Here is a 19,465-nt window from a genome sequence, read left to right as displayed (position 1 = left end):
CCCTATTTTATGCTTCGTCGTTTGCAAAATTCGCACGGCAAACACAATGTGAGCTTGTTTTTTTTGCTATTTTCGGGACACCAGGTTGAAAGTGGTCAAGTAAAAGACCAATGGAGTTGTTCAAAATGGTGAAAACAGTCCCAGACCTGTGTCTGAAGCTGTGGGTAGAGGCGGCTGGCCAGGTCGCCCTGTTCCAGGGACTGTGAAACCTCACAGGTCCAGAACACCTGACAGCCAGCGATGACCACCTGTCCAGGCCACGATAACACCCACTCTGTACGGGCCTTCTGTTAGAGGGGCAGAGGGAAAACATCCAGTTTACACACTGAACGACCACGTTTCTCAAAGCAAAACCTTGATATCTAACTGACACGAGTGGTGGCTATAAAGTTTTGCTTACACTGTATAATCCTCAGTGTTAATTAAATGGGTCCATTTGGTTCCATTGTACACTGTCTGAGTTAAATGAACACTCAAGATTTTACTGTGTACAGTACTATTCACCCAAGACCTGATTCAAACAACATTTACTAATACTTTTTGGAGTTATTTTATCTCATTGGCAGTAGATAGATGCAACTAGATAAACTATGCAACATGGGACAATATAATGAGCACTAGATATATACTGAAATGAAAATCAATGTACGATATCTGTACATTAAAGGTTACTGAAACAATCTGGACTTTATTAAAATGGAAACCTCCCACTGAAGAATACAGAATAAAACAAGCGGTAGTGCATATGGTGCTATTTGACACAGGTCTGTGTCTGACAGACAGGCTCTCAGACCTCCGGGTAGACTCCGAGCGAGCGCTCGATGTTGTCTCTCACACTGGCCTTCATGGAGGCCTCCACCTCTCTCAGCCAGTCCTCCACGTCTCCACTGGGCCACACTGGCAGCGTGAACATCACCTCCTCCCCTTCCCCAGAGTACATGTGCGTTATCTGGAGATCTGGCTGGAACTGGAGCTGAGAAATTAAATGCATCACACTTCATGTTTCTATGTCTCTACATTCCTCAAAATATGACAGATTATGTTGCTTTATGACCTTGACTATGCCATTGACCTTTCATGATTTACAATGCTAAAGTTAATCATCTCTTTGGGGCAGGCTAGTGATCATTCCCACCAAGTTTCAAAAAGATTCGCCCATCTGTTCTAAAATTCTTTTGAGGCACGCACGCCACCTTCTGCCTCAACTGTTGCAAACAATTGACCAAGATATGGCTACCATGCAGATATATCTTGGTCACTCATTCTCGTTCTCATGCTAAATGCCTAAATAATTGCAAATTTCACACACGCACACAGGGATGATTCCAACACTTATTTCTGCGGGGCAGAGAGACAAAACGAAATGAAGAGAAATCGAACCCGGGCGATGTTCTCGAAGCACTTGCGTAGGTGAGGCTGTACGGCCATGGGGTCTTTGGTCTGAGAAAGAATCTCCAGCAGCTCATCATCTGAGAGGAAGTAGAACCTACACATATCCAAGATTGGAAACGTTAGTTACACAATAACAGAGGATCACAATAGATACAGTAGCTAGCAACTATTCATTATGTGAACATAATGGATGTGTGTGACCATGGTGTCAAATACAGTCTTCATGTGAGATCTTATATCAGCTACTTAAAGGGTAAGACCACTTTGGTAGAGGTTTGGGTTGTGCATTTACCTTGCCATGATGTAACTCCAAAGGTGGGCAAGAAATCAAAAAATAATTGCTCCATTGATTAGAAATTGATAATTCAAAATATGCTCCTCATTGACTTACATTGTACGGTAAAACAGCTCTCAAAGTCACTCTTTTAGCACATAAATGAACCCAAACATAGCTGATTCAGACAATATAGAACATCACCAAACCCAGTACTGTTTGTTTTTTTAATAAAAATGTCAACTTCCTGTTGGTTCTACTATTTGAAGATCTGGATCCGGATCCGCCGATCCAGTCCGGGTTTTCTACTTATTAAAAATGGCAAAATCAACAGGAAGTTGACATTTTTATTTAAAAAAAAAACAGTACTGGGTTTGGTGATGTTCTATATTGTCTGAATCAACTTTGTTTGCGTTCGTTTTTGTGCTAAAAGAGTGACTTTGAGAGCACTTTTACCGTACAATGTAAGTCAATGAGGAGCATAATTTGAATTATCAATTTCTAATCAATGGAGCAATTATTTTTGATTTCTTGCCCACCTTTGGAGTTACATCATGGCAAGGTAAATACACAACCCAAACCTCTACCAAAGTGGTCTTGCCCTTTAAGCCACAGCGTTGTTGTCGGGCAGAAACCTCTTATCTACATATTTTAACTTTTATTTTTTTTCATAAATCAACGCTCTAGTTGATCATACTACAGCGTCACACAAAAGTAACAGTTTTGGACATATGAGGTTTCCACAGAGCAGCAAAGAAAGCCGATATACAAGCTAACAATGTGTCGCAGTCGCAGTGTAATGCGTTGTGAGCTTGTAGATCTACTATGTTTTTGCTATTAAATAAAACCTATGATATGCTCAAAATATGGACGCCTGGTTGAAAATGGTTAACATTATAAGTAATAAAATGAAAGGAAGATTTTGCACTGGCTGGTGTGTGTGTGTGTGTGTGTGTGTGTGTGTGTGTGTGTGTGTGTGTGTGTGTGTGTGTGTGTGTGTGTGTGTGTGTGTGTGTGTGTGTGTGTGTGTGTGTGTGTGTGTGTGTGTGTGGGTGTGGGGGGGGGGTGTACAGTAAGTACAGTATACCTTGGGAAGGCTCCTCTCTTGGTCTCCAGGTACTCACTGAGTCCCTTCTGGACCAACTCTAACTGCTTGTTGCAGAACCTCAGACTGTTGAGCAGATGATCATCTGAACACAGCTCAATCACCTACGCGCGCGCACGCACGAACACACACACACACACACACACACACACACACACACACACACACACACACACACACACACACACACACACACACACACACACACACACACACACACACACACACACACACACACACACACACTTCATTAACCATAAAAATTACAATTTTCTCTTGTGATAATGAATTAGTACACATAGACAAGCCTGACTAGCACATACACAAATAACCCTATTAAACCCTAGCAATAGACTAGTACACATGCACACAAACATTACTTATAGCGGTAAGTAATCAGGTTAATCTCTGTGTGTACACAGTACACAGTATTGTAGCAGCTCTGACCTGGGGGTTATCAAAAGCACTTTTCATGAGTGTTCTCCATGTGCGCTCCATGGCCTGGTACCGCCTGGCCTCCGTAGGCAGCTGGCAGGTGATGTCATCAGAGCTGAAGATGGGCTCCAGGTAGAGCCAGGACCGTTGGCATGTCAGCCACTCCTCCAGCACATCCTGCAATGACCAGACCACAACGTAATGGCACAGGCACAGTGTTGGGCAATACGTTAGCCATAAGTAGCTAAGCTACTAGCTAACACATAGCCCTAGCGTCCCTAATTATTCTGCAAAAAACTGCCAATCTACAAGCTCACAGGTTGAGCTTGTAGATCAGCTATAATCAATGAAATGATTTGATGTAGAGGGGAAAAAGAGGGGGCCTAATATAGACCCATGGGGTTGACACCGGTCAATGAACTATAGGGTTTAAGTGTTAACTACATTTCCCAGTAGCTTGTGGGTAGCTTCACAACATTCACAATGATATACGTAGCTTTCAAATAGTTAAGCTATTTTCATCACTGCATCACTACATTTCAGTGGTAAATCAACCTAAAATAGCACAACAGATGAGTTCTGAGTGGAGTTTGTCATCACATCAAAGAGAGAATTCTCCGTCTTATTATATCACTCAGTGTCATAATAACATACTGTATCATGAGCAAAAAAAAAGTTGCTTCAATGTAGCTCGCTACTTTTACTAAGTAACTTGCAGTGTAGTTAGCTACTTATTTGACAGAGACTGAACTTGGTAGCTTTTATGAACTTTATGAGTGTGTGCGTGCGTGCATTTGTACGCGCGTGTGCGTGCTTGTGCGTGCGCGTGCGTGCGTGCGCGTGTGTGTGTAAGCATTTACCTGAGTCATCCTGAGCTTCCTCTCCCAGGCGGTGATGCGTTCCTCAAAGGTCTTCTTATAGGGAGAGAGAGACATACTCTGAGTCATGACGATGTGGTCGTCCAGGAGCTGCGAGGCCTCGTCTGGACTCTTCAGGATGTAGGTTCCTGTCTCCTTGAGGGGCAGAACATCAAACATCACCGTCGACCACTCAGCTTCCATCTTGTCCAGAGCCTAGTTGGAGACCACAAAAAAATTGCATTACAAAATGTGAGGCTAGGTCATGCCGCACGCACAGTGAAATGTTTGTATTAAATTACTGTAACTCAGAGCTGAGTTAAATCTCTGACTTAAAACTAATGATTTCTGTGTGTGTGTGTGTGTGTGTGTGTGTGTGTGTGTGTGTGTGTGCACGCGCCTCCAGAGATAGTGTAGCGCCCCGGTTTCGGGTAAGCTTCAAACGCAATTATCGAGGGTTCGGGGCAGCGGGTTAGCCATCAAAACAATGTATAGTTCGGGTCAGGTTTGGGTTGTTCATTAACACATTTTGGCAGGTCGAATGGGTCTAGTAGGTCTCTCATAATAGGCTGGTGGGTGGGTCGGGATAAAAAAAAAAAAAAACAGAACTGCGCATCACTACTTCTTGGGTGTAAGTAAAAACACACACACAGTTTGGTGATCTTGATACCGTACCTGCTCGATGGCGTACTCTTTCCCGGCCACTTCAGCCACGTGGCCTATCTCACTGATGTGGCCCTGCAGGCCCATCTCCAGACAGCGGGAGAAGGTCAGGTTGGCCTTAGGCATGACGTTCATTTGGATGCGGTCGGACAGCGTCTGCCAGTGGCGCATCCTCATCCCTGGGCTCCTCAGGGCCTGGATCAGAGGGATGTTGGGGCGGAAGAGTTCGATCCTGCCCAGAAGATCAGTCGCCACCATCTGGCAGTCTGGAAGGAAAATGGTAACACTCTAAGTTTTCCTCAAGGCTGGAACACACAAACCGTGTTCATCTGTACTAATCACCTCAAATCACACAGTGACTGTATCGACTATTTATTTTCTAAGCAATTATTCTATCAGTTACTATTTTGATGAATCGAATAATCGAGCAGTGCATCTCTTTTTGTTTAGAATATTTGTGTTATTTATATGTCAACGAATTGATGCAGAGAATGTCTAATAAAATGATTATAATCAACTGAATTAGTCTAATTAAGTCTACTTAAGCCCTATTTTATACTTGGCCTTACAACAATGTCACACAAAAATACAGAAAATAGCAGATCTACAAGCTCATGCGTCGCATCACGACCTGTTGTGATCTTGTAGATCAGCTATTTTCATAATCTTTTTGAAGATTTTTCACCCAAAATGTATTATTTTATTTAAAAAATTGCTTATTCTTTACAATCCTTAAAATGAGTTCAATTGACTGTTGCATCCCTAGATTCATGACTTACCGGGAACGTCCTTGAAGTGTTTAACACACTTCTGCATGGTCTTGAAGGCATCTTCAACGCAGCGCTCCAGCTGCTCGGCGTCGACAGTCAACAGAGGGTCGCTGAGCCAGCTCTCGTGCCAACGCAGCCAGTCAGAAGTGGTGGTCCACAGGTCTCTGAACGGCTGGAAGTCCTTCGTCAGCTTCTGCAGGCGATCGTACTGTGACACAGCAGGAGAGGAAAGAAGAATTATTTGTTCGTAGAAGCCTGCAAAGAGTGGGAAATGATGATATATTCATAAGTAGAAAAACATGGTAGTCATTTGTTCCCCCTTTCTTCGCTCACGTTAGTGACAGGAATTCCAAAGAGACGTTCTCTGTTGTTGTAGGTTTGGGCCATGGTCTGGGATTCCTTCAGCTGCTTGCCCACACGCCTGACCTCGTTGGCTATCTCATGTGCACGATCGACGTCTACGTGAGCACTGAACCCAGCAACCAGCATCTGGAAAATCCAGTCCAACAGAGTCACATGAAATCATCAACTTAAAAAAGAAAAGAATAGGAAATTGCAATTCAACTCTAAATAAACTAAGCCTCTACATGCCATGTCAGATGTAAGGCTAATAATTTGAAAGTGTCCCTCCCTTGATCTAAATTATCTGTCTATTTTCTTCATCAGATACACTTTTCACGATATGAGGAAAATTTTAATTGCTTTTCCATCTGGAAATGCATATTTTTGGGGGTATATTGTCAGATCAATATAATGGGTAATGCAAGATGCAAGCAAGTGTTGTACCATGATTGGCATGTTTCGATTCACTGAAGAGCCCATAGCTATGCCAAACGCCTGGTGATGACCCACGAAAAAACAAGTTAAAATATCAAGGAATTCTGGTGGCTCCTGTAGAGAGCAGACCTGTAGAGAGTCCAGTCGCTCCTGGAAGTTGTTCTGGTCGACGAGTTGGACCTTGTGGAAGCGCTCCTCACTCTCCACATGCTGGGCTTCAATTACTTTGATCTGCTTCATCAAGTTCTGAGGCCAACCAACAGCTGTCCACCTGTAGAGAGAAATAGAAATGAGCCTCATTAACATCTGAAAACATGTAACAAACAATTCCCAAAAATATAGATGCATCATTGTTAATGACTTATAGTTACTTTATGTTGAAATCCACATTTGACAGGCTGTAGGCAAACGCGTCAAGCATCTCATAATCTGACAGGATCTGGCTCATCACTTCCTGTTGTGAGAAGATTGAAGAAAAAAGAAGAATATACATATCTGATAAGAAATTAGTTAATAAAAGGAGTATGGACAGGTTCTTTTCTACGTACCTCGTGATTCTTCAGCTGTTCTGGGATCTGTTTCATCCAGTTCCTCAGCTCTGTCAGTTCCTCAATGCTGTTGGGCGTCTCATACAGCTTCATACTGGTGGCCTTACACTCTTCACATGCCTACACGCACGTACGCACACACACGCACGCACACACACGCACACGCACACGCACACACACAAAATGGTTATTAAGTAAAAATAACTATTGTTAACTGAAATAGTTACACAGTACGACTTTAACTCTTGAGTAGACAAATGGAACCAAATGGACCCCAAAGGTTAAAGTATATTTCCCTCATATTTCCACCTATTAAGCTCATCATGACTTACAGCATCAAGCTGCCTGCGTAGCTTGCAGGCGAGGCGCTGTAGGAGCGCGTCGGCCAGAGCTCTGTGTTTCTGGGCCAGAGCCTGGCGTGCCGGCTCCGTGCTGACGGTGAACGCACCGATGGCGATGGAGGTCGGCAGGGACGAGTACAGCTGCTCCATTTCCTTCAGGTGCTGGACCACCTCTTTCTGTACCTCCTGGGCCGTCTGATCCACCTTACTGTGGGCTCTGGAAGACAAACCCAAACGTTGATTGATTGATTGAGCACTTTATTTAAAATGAATAAAAATACACAAGAAAGCCTGCAGGCTTGTTTCCATTGTGGTCCTTTAACTAAGGACCACAATGGACTGTGTTGCCAGATTTTGCAAGAGAAACAAGCAACCAGGTCTATGAAAACAAGCCCAAAAGAAGCGACTACAGGCCATATGAGCACACACACACACACACACACACACACACACACACACACACACACACACACACACACACACACACACACACACACACACACACACACACACACACACACACACACACACACACACACTACTATTTTCAACTATTTGAAAATAGCCGATCTACAAGCTCCATCGTTTTGATTGTTTCCAGAAAGAGAAAGAAAAGAAAGCAGATTTAAGCAGATTTAAGTAAAGTCTTACTGGAGAAAGGTTTCTATGTCTGAGTTGTGGAGCTCCAGATATTTGTGGTACTGGGCAGCATAGGCCCTGAGGGGGACGGCGGCTTGACGCAGGGCAACGCGGACGTCCTCTCTCAGCTGGGACGCCACCGGCTCCCACAACACCACCGACTCCAGCACAGGCTCGCCACCAACGAACAAATTCTGCATCACAAACTGAGAGTAGCATAGTTCAATGTCATCATAATCACCATTCTCATCAACCAGTAATTATACCAGTTGTACATGTCATTGTATGCAAAAATTCTCAAATCTTTCCAAAATCTTTTTCAAAAACAGCGAAAATAGACACACTTTGAGCTTGTTAATCTGCCAATTTAGCCGTTTGAAATAGGGCTTACAGTAAGTAATAAACAGTATAGGGGATAATGAATGAGTCTGGTTTTACACTGTCAATGTCTTTGCTTTCAGTTGGTACAGTATGATACACAGTAGGCCATCATATCATTCTTCTACTTCTTCTACCTTATCAGGCTGTGGAACACTGTGTGTAGCCAGAATGCCCTTATCAAACAGGTTGATGATGGAGAGCTCAAAGGTCTCCAGTGGAGTGCTGTAATGGACTCCAGTCTGGTCCAAAACCAAGTCCACCAAAAACAGAGGGTTCTTCTTAGGCCTAGATGTAGTAGATATTGGAGTAAACATTACCAACACGCATAAAAAGGCCAATTTATGCTCCGTAGCACAACTGCAAGTCTGCAAGTGACAGCATCGTTCAAATGGTGTATGTACTGTAAATAAAGCTTAAGACACAAACACATGACATGCCGTGTTCATTATTACGTTAAAAAGATCACCAGCACTCACTTGGACCAAGTGAGTGCTGGTGATCTTTTTTAAGAAAGTGTTTCCTGTCAGAGCCGTGTGTGTGTGTGTGTGTGTGTGTGTGTGTGTGTGTGTGTGTGTGTGTGTGTGTGTGTGTGTGTACGTGCATTCGTGCACGTGTGTGTGTGTGTGTGTGTGTGTGTGTGTGCGTGCATGTGTTCCTACTTGTAGGGGCTGGTGATCAGGTCATGTCCCCAGACCATATCCTGGGGACAGGTCAGGACAGTATGGCAGGCGTCCAGCACCAGGTGTGTCAGGCTGACCAGCGAGTCTTGTACCAGGAAGCGCAACGAGTCCTGCAGGTTATAGCGAACCAGAGACAACAGCCTGCAGAGCTTGGACATCGTGTATACGTCCCAGCGAGACTGTGTCAGGTCGTACCAGCCTGGTCCCATGTCCCTCAGCTCAGAACGGATGGCGTTGCTTAGCGACATCACCCACGAGTTGCACAGATACAAGCTAACCTGCAGCGTGTGGCAAGAGAATGACGGAAAGGGTGATTCCTGTATTTTTATCTCATGTGACGTTTTTTTTGCCAGAGAGTAGTCTTACAATCAGGTGAATGTGGAATGAAGGTTATGCGTTTGATTCTCTGGTAATAACTATGCACATAATCAAGTTAAATCATGTTAAAGGTGCTATACAATACATTCAGCCACGTCACACTACAGATGTCACGCTACACTCCATATCACCTCTGCTGCATAGGGTTCCTATTTTCCATGAGTCACGCCTACAAGGCAGCACTCATGCAGCGTCATATAAGGGGGGAAAAAGGTACATGCCCCAATGAAGCAACAGCAATAATGGCTGCCGTCAGCTTACCGAGTTAAACAATCATTTTGGACACAACAAAAAAAAAACTTTTTTTTTCATAATACTTTATGGGGGGGAAATGTTATACCATTATTCCCTTTTTATAAGCTCTATGAATGCATTATCTTTTCATTATTCGTTTATCCTATAATACAATTGAGAGTCGCACGCATGCGTGGCTGTCTGTCTGTCTGTCTGGGTTCATACAGGTCCTCATTCTCTCTCTCTCAATACAAACTGATGGTCACTCGACCAGCTACTAGAGCACCGCGCCGCGGTGAGACGGGAGGGGCGCGCAGCGCCCCGAACTTCTAGTATAAATACATGTTATCAATATCACCTTAAACACTAAATAAATGGGATTCATGGAAGCATTTGAAACATTTTTCTTTTTTCCCCAACATCATACTCAGTAAGTAGGGTACAGAGTTGCGTTGAGGTGACTTGACTATGAATTATACAAGAGACTATGATTGTGATCATGTCTTCTTCTAAACATTTGTAATGAATACATTTTCAATTACAGACTTACAATTTCATTACTACATACAATTTTCAAAGTAACATATATTCCAGTTTCAGCTGGCTAAATTACAACTCTCATCTGATAGAAAAATGTTTAATGGTCAAGTGCTACCTCTTCATAAATGACAATACAGATTACTTTTGCTGCACTTTGATGCAATAACAAAATGTTACTGTGTAGTTGGGTAGCAATATACCTGTGCGTGTATCTGAGACTGGGTAAGTTCAAACTCTTCGAGGCGCAGTGACTTGGTGAAGGTGACACGGAACAGACTCATAGCCGCCGCCCTGTTGCACGCAGCCCGGACTTCAGATAACACGCAGATCACCTCTGGCTTGGTCAACAGGGAGTTGAAGATGAATGCTGCTCGGTTCTTCTTAAAGGAATAGTCAGGGACTGAAACTAACCCTGCAGACAGATGGTAATGTAATTAGACTTGTTCCGATATCGGTACTGCCTAAAATGCTGGTATCGAGTATGCCATTCCGATGCGTAATTTATCACATGATGACATTTAATTTAGTCATATTCTGATTGCTTCAGTTGATGTAGCACGACTGTTTTACGCTCTTACTGTACTATTTACATTATAATTTGACTAACTTGTAGCTGTAACAATTATTAATGTTTTTTTATTTTTTATTCATAGACCAGGGGTTCTCAAACCTTTTAATTTCAAGGACACCCATAACTCTGGGAGTGTACAAATGGAACCAAATGGACCCTTCCATTTGTACACTCTCAGAGTTACAGACCTGTAAGGGTCCATTTGGAATCCCCTCAAGGAAGATGGTCCATGGACCCAACTTTGAGAACAACTGTCCTAAATTTGTTTAAATTAGACATTGGTATCGGATCGGTACTCGGTATCGACACGGATAAGGCAAGTTATGGGAATTATCGGAATCAGTATTAGGAAGGAAAAAATGGTATTGGTACATCTCTAAATGTAACGGGGCAGCATCTTTACAATCCTTCCACTAACGAGCCATCCACACCAAGCACTCTAACTATAACTATATTGTTCACCACTGTCATCGTTATAGTTATGGTCTGGACTCTCCACTTGAGTTAGGAGGATTTTTTAAATAAGATCCTTGGGGGTTGTGTGTATTGGGTTTTATGTGTGTGTGTGTGTGTGTGTGTGTGTGTGTGTGTGTGTGTGTGTGTGTGTGTGTGTGTGTGTGTGTTGTTTCCTTCCTTTATCCCTTGTATTTTCTGCATTTAGATTATGTGTTACGGTGCTTATTTGCATCTTGTTGATCAACACAGTTATATTTTATGGTTTGTACATGTCTTTATCACTGCATCTCAGTCCATAGTTTGTTGAATTTTGAAAATCTTCAATAAAAATGTAAGTCATAAATGTAAGTCAGTGTGGACAGCCATTTAAGCACTATATACAGTACTTAGTCGTATGACGAATAGCAAATATAGGCAATGTACAAGCTTACAACATTGTAGATCTACTACTTTCAATATTTTTTAAAAAATGTGAAACTTTAGAAAAATAAAAAGAATTGACATTTCTTTAAATGTTGAGCATTTTTAAACGTTTTTAGAGTGTATTTAGAATTTCTTAAGAAATTCTTTGCCTATATTGAATAGGGATGCCATCATGTTGAAAGTGGTTAAAAGCAGAATGATGGGTGTTGTTGACTGATGAAATGAACAGAAATACCCACTAATCAAGCTAGCTTACCTTTGTGTGGCACAAGTTGGGGTTCTTTCTGCGGTAGGGTGATGTGACAGAAGTCCTCTGGGCGGGACGTCACCACTCTGTCAAAGCTGAGGCGGTTCATGGTGCGATCATACTCCAGTTTAATCTCCCCCTCAAGGCAGTCCATACCATCCTGCAGGCTGTGAGGACATTTTTCCCCTGTTTACCTTTCTTACATGATTCAAGATTCAGCATTCAATTATTATTTGTCTCATACTCATACTTACTTCACCAGACTGTGCTACAATGACCAGCAAATATAAATTAGTACAAGATATAATGCAAGTAAGGCACTCAAACAGTAATGCGTATAGAAAAATAGGAATAGCTTCTTCCCAACTGGTATCACCCTAATGAATAACTGTCATTATATACAGCATATACTGTATATAGTTGCACATACCTATAAAATTAGCTCACTTTATGGATATCACTGTTGTTTACTGTTGACAACACACAGTGATAAAACAGTTATCTGTAGGCTCTTGTGCGTAGGTAAAATGTGAGTTGTTGTGAACCGAAATCAAATTCCTTACATGTAAAACATGTTAGGCCAATAAAACCGGATTCTGATTCTGATCCCGATTATGTTTCAGAATAAGAATAAAATGTAGGTAAAGTGTGTGAAAACAGCATTATTAAACACAAATATTGGTGTAGTGATTGACCATAGACTAGAAAGTAATACAATTTAGAATTGGGTCCATTTGGTTCCATTTGTACACTCTCAGAGTTACAGATTTGTAAGTGTCCATTTCATTCCTAACTATCAGTTATTTAACTGTATATCCCATGGAACCCCTTCAAGGACGCGTGGGGGTCCCCAGACCACACGTTGAGAACAGGTGCTTTTCAGAATAAAATAAGAGGAAACTAAACATGGAAATGGAGAGAGGGAACACATGTAAACAAACAGCGATGCTTACATCTCCAGTTTGAGGCCGGGCGTGGACAGGACGTGCCCTCGGATATGCTGAAGGCTCTGGGTGTCAAGGGAGGGCGTGCCGGCCCAGACGGGCATGCAGTCCACTGCCAGGTGGTAAAACATCAGAGCCTCTGTGTTCTCCCTCAAGCGCCGGGCAAAGCAGACCCGCTCTGCAAAGACACGCGGGTCCTCGGCACAGAATAACAACCTCACCCTGGGCACCCAGTACTGGGTGGCTGTCAGCACATGGGCTACACCTGGTGTGTAGAGATGGAGGTAAGAGAAGAGGACATAACAAGCCCTATTTCATTCATACTTTTTTCAATTCGTACAATGTTTTTTTGCACAGCAAAAATAGCTGATCTACAAGCTCACAACTTTTGAAATCTTTTGAAAATTATTGTAAATTCTCAATTTTTTTTCTTTTAGTTTTACATTTGTTATGTATTTGTTTTTCTCTATATTTTTTTCTGTATATTTTTAGATTTTTACATTTTTGAACATCTTGAATTAAAAAAATGTTTTTAATGACATACCCAAAATGGGGGTGATATGTTGAAAGTGTTTATACAAAGATGTGAATACATACATTGTGTATACATCAGAAAGGATACAATAATGTATGAATACAAAGGCATGGTACAAAATTCTGCACTACACCCCTTGACAAGTGCAAAGGTAGAACTTGCCCTGTTTGCATCCACCATTTAGAACAGGCTTTCCTTGTTCATCGGTCACTCTGCCGTTCTCGTCGGCCTTCTGGACGAGGTACAGCCCTTTTTCCTGACAGTAGTCCAGAACCCCGACCAAATACCAGCTGCATTCTATGTTGGGGGTTTTGGGGTCCTCTTTAGAAACAAAACACAAGCAATGAGAGGGGACCCACGAGAACAGAACAGAAAAGACTGTCTTTCTTAAAGCTGCAATCCGTCAAATGGATGTCCTACTCAGGATTCGAACCCGGGTCTCCCGCGCAATGGCCAAAAGTGTGACTGCTGAACTAAGAACCACTTGACCAGGGGAGATATTGCACATTCTCAATAGATCCATTTATTTGATTTAACCTTTATTTATAGAGGTGAAAATCCCATTGAGATCAAGATCTCTTTTACGAGGGAGCCCTGTGCAGCCCTGTACAAATACTTTTTTATTTGTCTGATTCTACAAAAAGTGGAAGTTCTCTATAAGCCTCTAGGCTTCGAAACTTCTCATGCACAATATGGTTGTATTTTATTTCTTCTCTTTTTAACTCTTTGTGTGCTAATAAAACTAAAAAACTAAAACTAGACCACCTCAAACCACTGCAGTTGTGTTAGTTATATTGTACCATCATACTCTGCCATACAGATTGGTTAACATTTTATTAACTAAAAAATAAGTTCCGGATTGCAGCTTTAATCTACTTTTTATCTGGCGGCAGTTTACCCGGTGGAGTGTTGTCAGTTGCAGGCAGCAGGGCTTTTGCAGGTATAGGTTTGCGATCAGGTGATCCTTCTGTCCAACCCAGACCCATCCACTCTTCAGGCGTTCGGGGGTCATACTCTTCATTGTCAAAAATCTATGGAGAAAACACCAGTCAAAAAAAGAAAGAATCGTATGCAAAGATTGTTGTATTCTAAATGACACATAATATAATCTGAAGTGAGGTTGTAGATCTGCTATTTTCACTATTGGAATAGTGAAAAGTGTTTATGCAGAGGAGTCAAAAATACAATATTTGTCTTTGAAATGTAGTTTGTAGTGAAAGTCATAAGTATCCAAAAGTACAAATACTCAAGTGAAATACTGTACAGATACTCAAAAATTATACTTAGGTACAGTACTCAAGTAGATTTGTTTGTTACTGTTCACCACTGGTTGATAGCAGGCTCACCTCCAAGGACAGGTAGTTTGACACAAGTGGGACCGGGTTTTCTGAGGTGGTCACGTGATCAGGTGGGACGTTGTCGTCTGGAGTGGTCATGTGACCTTCCCTGCCCCAATGTCTTGGCATCAGCAGGTTTGAGTCTATGCCTTTCTCTGCCAAGAGCTGGGCTAGGTCTATATGCAGGTACTCCCTCCTGCGTCTAATTGGAAAAGAGAGTAATGTCTGTTACTGTTGGTTGTGTAAATGTGTCCAGTACAAATCTAACTGTTCTTTTAACTCCCAATTGAACCCATTTGGGTCCATTCTTGACACTCTTGAGTTAAAAGCACACTGATGATTTTGCTGTGTGGGAATGTCGTAATGCTCGAAATCCATTGTAGATCAATTCATGCATTCATTCATGTGTGCAACTGTACAGTAATCAATAGAAATGCTAGCTGCTCAATGGCTTATTGAGCCTTCCGAGGTTACCTGTGTGGTAGACAGACCCTTATTCATAATTAAAATTCCTTTCCTCTGTACCGTGACACACACAAACCTACCTTTCTATCTCTAACTTGCGGGGAATCTGTCCTGGCACAGTTTGGAATGGCAGCTGGACCTTGGGTGCATATCCACCAGGATAGAAGTCAGTGATCCCTGGTTGCCGTGTTGTAGGTCCATGTTGATCATTTTCGACCAGGCTGAACAGATCTAGTGAGGAACAAAATGCTAGTCAATATATTCCTCCACAACAAATAAAATATGTTTTTGTCAGTGAGTCGTCTAAAATAATCTACATTATTAAACAATGATAACAGTCTGTATATGCCAGAAACACATATAATTCATTAATACCTTACCTTTTGGAGTGTTGCAGTACTCTGAAGCATGTATACAAAGTAAACTCTGTTGAGTCTCTGCTCCTTCTCTGTAACACTAATTAATAAACCAGATTCATGTTCAGTGTATAACAGCAATACACAAATTGTACAAGTAAGTATATGCGCAAGAATAAATGGTAAATGGTGCATGTATATAGCGCTTTTATCCAAAGCGCTTTACATAGATTGTGCATTGAATTCACCCATTCACACACCGATGGCGCAGGAAACCATCCAAGGCATCAACCTGCTCATCGGGAGCATTTAGGGGTTCAGCGTCTTGCTCAAGGACACTTCAACACTAACTCTGGGGGAGGCCGGGATCGAACTGGGAACCTCATGGTTCTCATCCGGCCACTCTACCCCTGAGAACTGAGTACATTTCTTACTTTGATTGTAGACTTGGCAGCTGGAGATATGAGTTGGGAGTAGAGCCCGTGTTGTTCAGTGACTGGGTTTTTCCTGATGGGAGGGAGTTTGCTGCTCCTGTGACTTACAACGTGGGGTTTGGGTTGGGGAGGTTTGTTGGGCGGGTGGGGCTTCAGTAACCCTAAACCAGGCAAACGCTTCCCCTCCATTCTGTTACAGAGCAAACAATGTTAGACTTAAGAGACAACTGACATTACTACTCAACCCTACTTTCTTTTTCCATTTAACTAATGTGGTGTCAATAGATGGCGTCTAATTGGTATGTTCTGCTAATCCAAGAACAAGAGGACACAATTGCTTATGTTGGAGATCTTTAGCTTGTGATAGAAAATACAAATAAAAAGGTAGAAAACTTGATAATACAGGCTGCTATATCATCAGAAAGGCAAAAAGTGGTTTAGCAATCTCACATTTTCACTGTGCATCCAACTGTGCATCGAGGATTTCTACACATGATCTGTGTTGTTACATCCTGAGTAGACTACCTGTCAACTCATTTCTAAAATAAGTTAATAAATAAAGGCCATGATAACCCCCCTCTCACAGGGGCTAAATAAATACTGATGGATATGCAGAACAAACAAATATTATAAATACACACCACTGACCAATTAAAAAGCTCTCAGGCCAGGTTAGTTACACTAATCATAGAAATAAAGGCAGCCTACTTTTATATAAGCTATATATAGTGCTAATACAACAGTCAACAAAGAATAAATAGGCCTACAAAATAAACAAATAAACCTTTATTACACTGTTTTGTTTAAAAACGTGTCCTATATCAAATCTGGCATTCCGACACATATAGCCTGCATAATAGCCTACAGTTAAACCTGCCATTAAAGTCACCTGGCTGCTGTGGAACTACAAACAACAACCTGACAAGACAAATAATGAATAGCTTATAGCCACCATACCATACCCACCACCACATACCTTATTTCACATTAAACTTGAGTCCTGTTGCTTCCCTCACGTTGTTTAACGTTAAAGTTTCTTCTTTGACCTGGTCCTCCTGGCTCAAATCTCGGTTTCCAACAAAAACAAAGTTGGACGCGGTGAGCTGGCAACAGTTGTTAGGGAAGGAGTAGAACGCCTATCAAACCGCCAGCAGAGGGCGCAATGCACCAAGTCTATGCAAAGAACCAGGTAGTCTCTGAAAGTACATTCAAGAAAAAGAAAAAAAAACATCATGGTGCTCCTCTAAATCCTAAGCCTACTTTGTACTTTCTGTAAACTGGTTGAAGTGTCAAAGCATTAAATCATTAAATCATTAAAGCAAAACGTGTACCTTGCAGGCTAATCATCATAACATCTATCCACTATGAATTGAGTACCAAGGACCCCATGGAAACAAGGCAAGCCAATGGCTTTCTTGTTTAAAAAAAAAAATCATATTAGCTGACCTTGTATTGAACAGTACTTTCATGTGCTTTTTTCTGCAAACTTCAAATAAAGTATTCAATCAATCAATAAATCAATCAATCAATCTTATGTCTTAAAGAGAAAAGCCATTACAGAAGTATAGTTAAACACATGCAATTATAATCAATAGGGCTGATGTAGGAGCCAAAATATGAATTATGGCTGCACACGTTTTTCTGGAGATAAAGCAACAAACTTGGGGTGACAGCAGGGCCTTCTCGGTTGCAGCCAATTAGCTAATCAGCTCATCTAAATCCCCCTTTTTTACTTTTAATTTGATTTCTCTCTTCTTCTTTTTTTGTTTACCTTCTTCTTCTCCTTTTTTTTTACCCCTTTTAGCTAGTTATTTTCTTAATACATTATGTGTGTGTGTGTGTGTGTGTGTGTGTGTGTGTGTGTGTGCGTGCGTGCGTGCGTGCGTGCGTGTGTGTGTGCATTAGTGCACGTGTGTATGTGCGTGCATGTGTTCGTACTTGTAGGGGCTGGTGATCAGGTCATGTCCCCAGACCATATTCTGGGGACAGGTCAGGACAGTATGGCAGGCGTCCTGCACCAGGTGTGTCAGGCTGACCAGCGAGTCTTGTACTAACGAGTCCTGCAGGTTATAGTGAACCAGAGACAACAGCCTGCAGAGCTTGGACATCTTGTATACGTCCCAGCAAGACTGTGTCAGGTCGGAGCATTAGAGCTATTTTTGAGTGGTGCCAGCCACTCCTACACTTGACCATGTGTGTGGGTCCGTCCGTCCGTCCGTTTGAGCACGGCCTCAACAGCTGCAGCTGATTGCAACACAAGGATGCAACCAGTTACACTAATTCAAAGGCACCACTCTCTTCACACTGGATGTGATTTTTTGTAAAAGAAGAAAGATCAAATGCTCTCAGGCAGGATGCCATCTGTACCATCACTAGTTGTTGATGTGTGACTGACTGATTTGTTTATACTTTTTTTCTAATTGACAAAAGTATACTTTTGTCTAATAAAAGTATATTTTCCAAAATCTGGAGACAATTCATATGTAAACGATACAGATTATTGTTGTGCGCATGCACTATACAAGTCCAAAAATGTTCGCCTCTTCACCTCCTCCCCACACCTTCAGCCTCTGGCTAGCCCTAATATGAAAGATTACTGATTTAAGAACGTTAACAGAGAAAGAATGCCCCGTGTTGGCGCAGCAGTCATTACCAGCAAAGGTATAGATAGCCTGGACTAATACAGAGGAATAAAGACGCTCACACACTTGCATGTAGTTCACATGACACTGGCTGAATCTCACAAGTGAGCCAGCCGTGATCCATTTATTAGCACCAACACCTGTGTTAATACAACCCCCACACTGATTGTGATATGACGAATTTGTAAACAGAAATTGTCTGTTTCGCAACCATGGAATGTGGCGTGAGAATATAAGATTGGAGAATACCCTGACAGCATTCTATAGCAACACACATTTGAAGTTGCACGTGGGAAAAATAAGTGTAGACATCAGCAGATTACAAAAGTAACATGAAAAATAATGCTCCAAGTTCCAGTAAAACTACCAATAGAATATTTAACAAGGGTGAGGCTACATTTTCAAAGTGTATGCATGGCTCATCAGTGAGTTGGTTCAGCAAAACATTGTACAGTAAATAAATGAACATATCCCATATGATAGAATGTGTACAGTATCAACTGACCCGTACCGTATGCACTCTTTTGCAAGTCTGCCTTTAGTACCGATTTAAGTCATTATTTGACATCATCAGTGGAGAGACCAACCAACCCAAACGGTAGATCTGTGCATGCGTGCGTGCGTGCGTGGCTGCGCGCATGCGTGTGTGCGTGCGTGAGTGTTTGCGCAATTGCATGTGCATGTGCATTAGTTCCACTGTCTTGAACCCTACATGATCTTCCCACACCAACAAGATGACCAGTCCACTTTGCAGACTAATGTGCATGTATGCATCTGTCTGTACATAGTGTGTATGTGACATCTGGTCTTCCTGTGCACATGTCTCTCTATGAATATCTGTATAATCCCGAACTCAGTCTACTGAGCAGACGTTGACCCCCCCCCCCTTTTTGTACATATTTTAAGTTTTTTTTTTTCATGCTTTTTTCTTTTTTCTTTTTTTGTACATAGTGTTATTCTTCCCTGTATTTTTATGTTGATATTTGAACTGTTTGGTTGCAACTATATACTGTATGTCTATGAAATGAATACCAAGGACCC

General features: G+C 41.9%; 1 protein-coding gene across 1 annotated transcript in view; it reads right to left on the bottom strand.

Annotated features, from left to right (window-relative positions):
• The window catches only part of dnah1 (dynein, axonemal, heavy chain 1), a gene marked incomplete at its 5' end in the record, with an annotated part of 51,042 nt that extends 33,152 nt beyond the window's left edge, over positions 1-17,890 (bottom strand). Inside the window, 25 exons of the mRNA XM_084044640.1 lie at positions 147-287; positions 794-973; positions 1,381-1,486; positions 2,754-2,875; positions 3,219-3,383; positions 4,067-4,279; positions 4,739-4,992; positions 5,506-5,704; positions 5,830-5,985; positions 6,403-6,544; positions 6,645-6,727; positions 6,822-6,941; positions 7,154-7,379; positions 7,814-8,007; positions 8,317-8,467; positions 8,842-9,140; positions 10,215-10,426; positions 11,721-11,878; positions 12,665-12,920; positions 13,353-13,511; positions 14,089-14,221; positions 14,537-14,729; positions 15,073-15,131; positions 15,783-15,972; positions 17,721-17,890. Of these exons, the coding sequence (XP_083900766.1) occupies positions 147-287; positions 794-973; positions 1,381-1,486; positions 2,754-2,875; positions 3,219-3,383; positions 4,067-4,279; positions 4,739-4,992; positions 5,506-5,704; positions 5,830-5,985; positions 6,403-6,544; positions 6,645-6,727; positions 6,822-6,941; positions 7,154-7,379; positions 7,814-8,007; positions 8,317-8,467; positions 8,842-9,140; positions 10,215-10,426; positions 11,721-11,878; positions 12,665-12,920; positions 13,353-13,511; positions 14,089-14,221; positions 14,537-14,729; positions 15,073-15,131; positions 15,783-15,972; positions 17,721-17,890 (4,281 nt within the window). The remainder of the gene's footprint in view (positions 1-146; positions 288-793; positions 974-1,380; positions 1,487-2,753; positions 2,876-3,218; positions 3,384-4,066; positions 4,280-4,738; positions 4,993-5,505; positions 5,705-5,829; positions 5,986-6,402; positions 6,545-6,644; positions 6,728-6,821; positions 6,942-7,153; positions 7,380-7,813; positions 8,008-8,316; positions 8,468-8,841; positions 9,141-10,214; positions 10,427-11,720; positions 11,879-12,664; positions 12,921-13,352; positions 13,512-14,088; positions 14,222-14,536; positions 14,730-15,072; positions 15,132-15,782; positions 15,973-17,720) is intronic.
• Between the last annotated feature and the right edge of the window lie 1,575 nt (positions 17,891-19,465).

Source organism: Gymnoscopelus microlampas (assembly GCF_963454915.1).
Source record: "Gymnoscopelus microlampas genome assembly, chromosome: 20".
Taxonomy (NCBI): Eukaryota; Metazoa; Chordata; class Actinopteri; order Myctophiformes; family Myctophidae; genus Gymnoscopelus; species Gymnoscopelus microlampas.
Note: the sequence above shows the minus strand (reverse complement) of the source record. Positions and strands in the feature narration are given on the sequence as shown.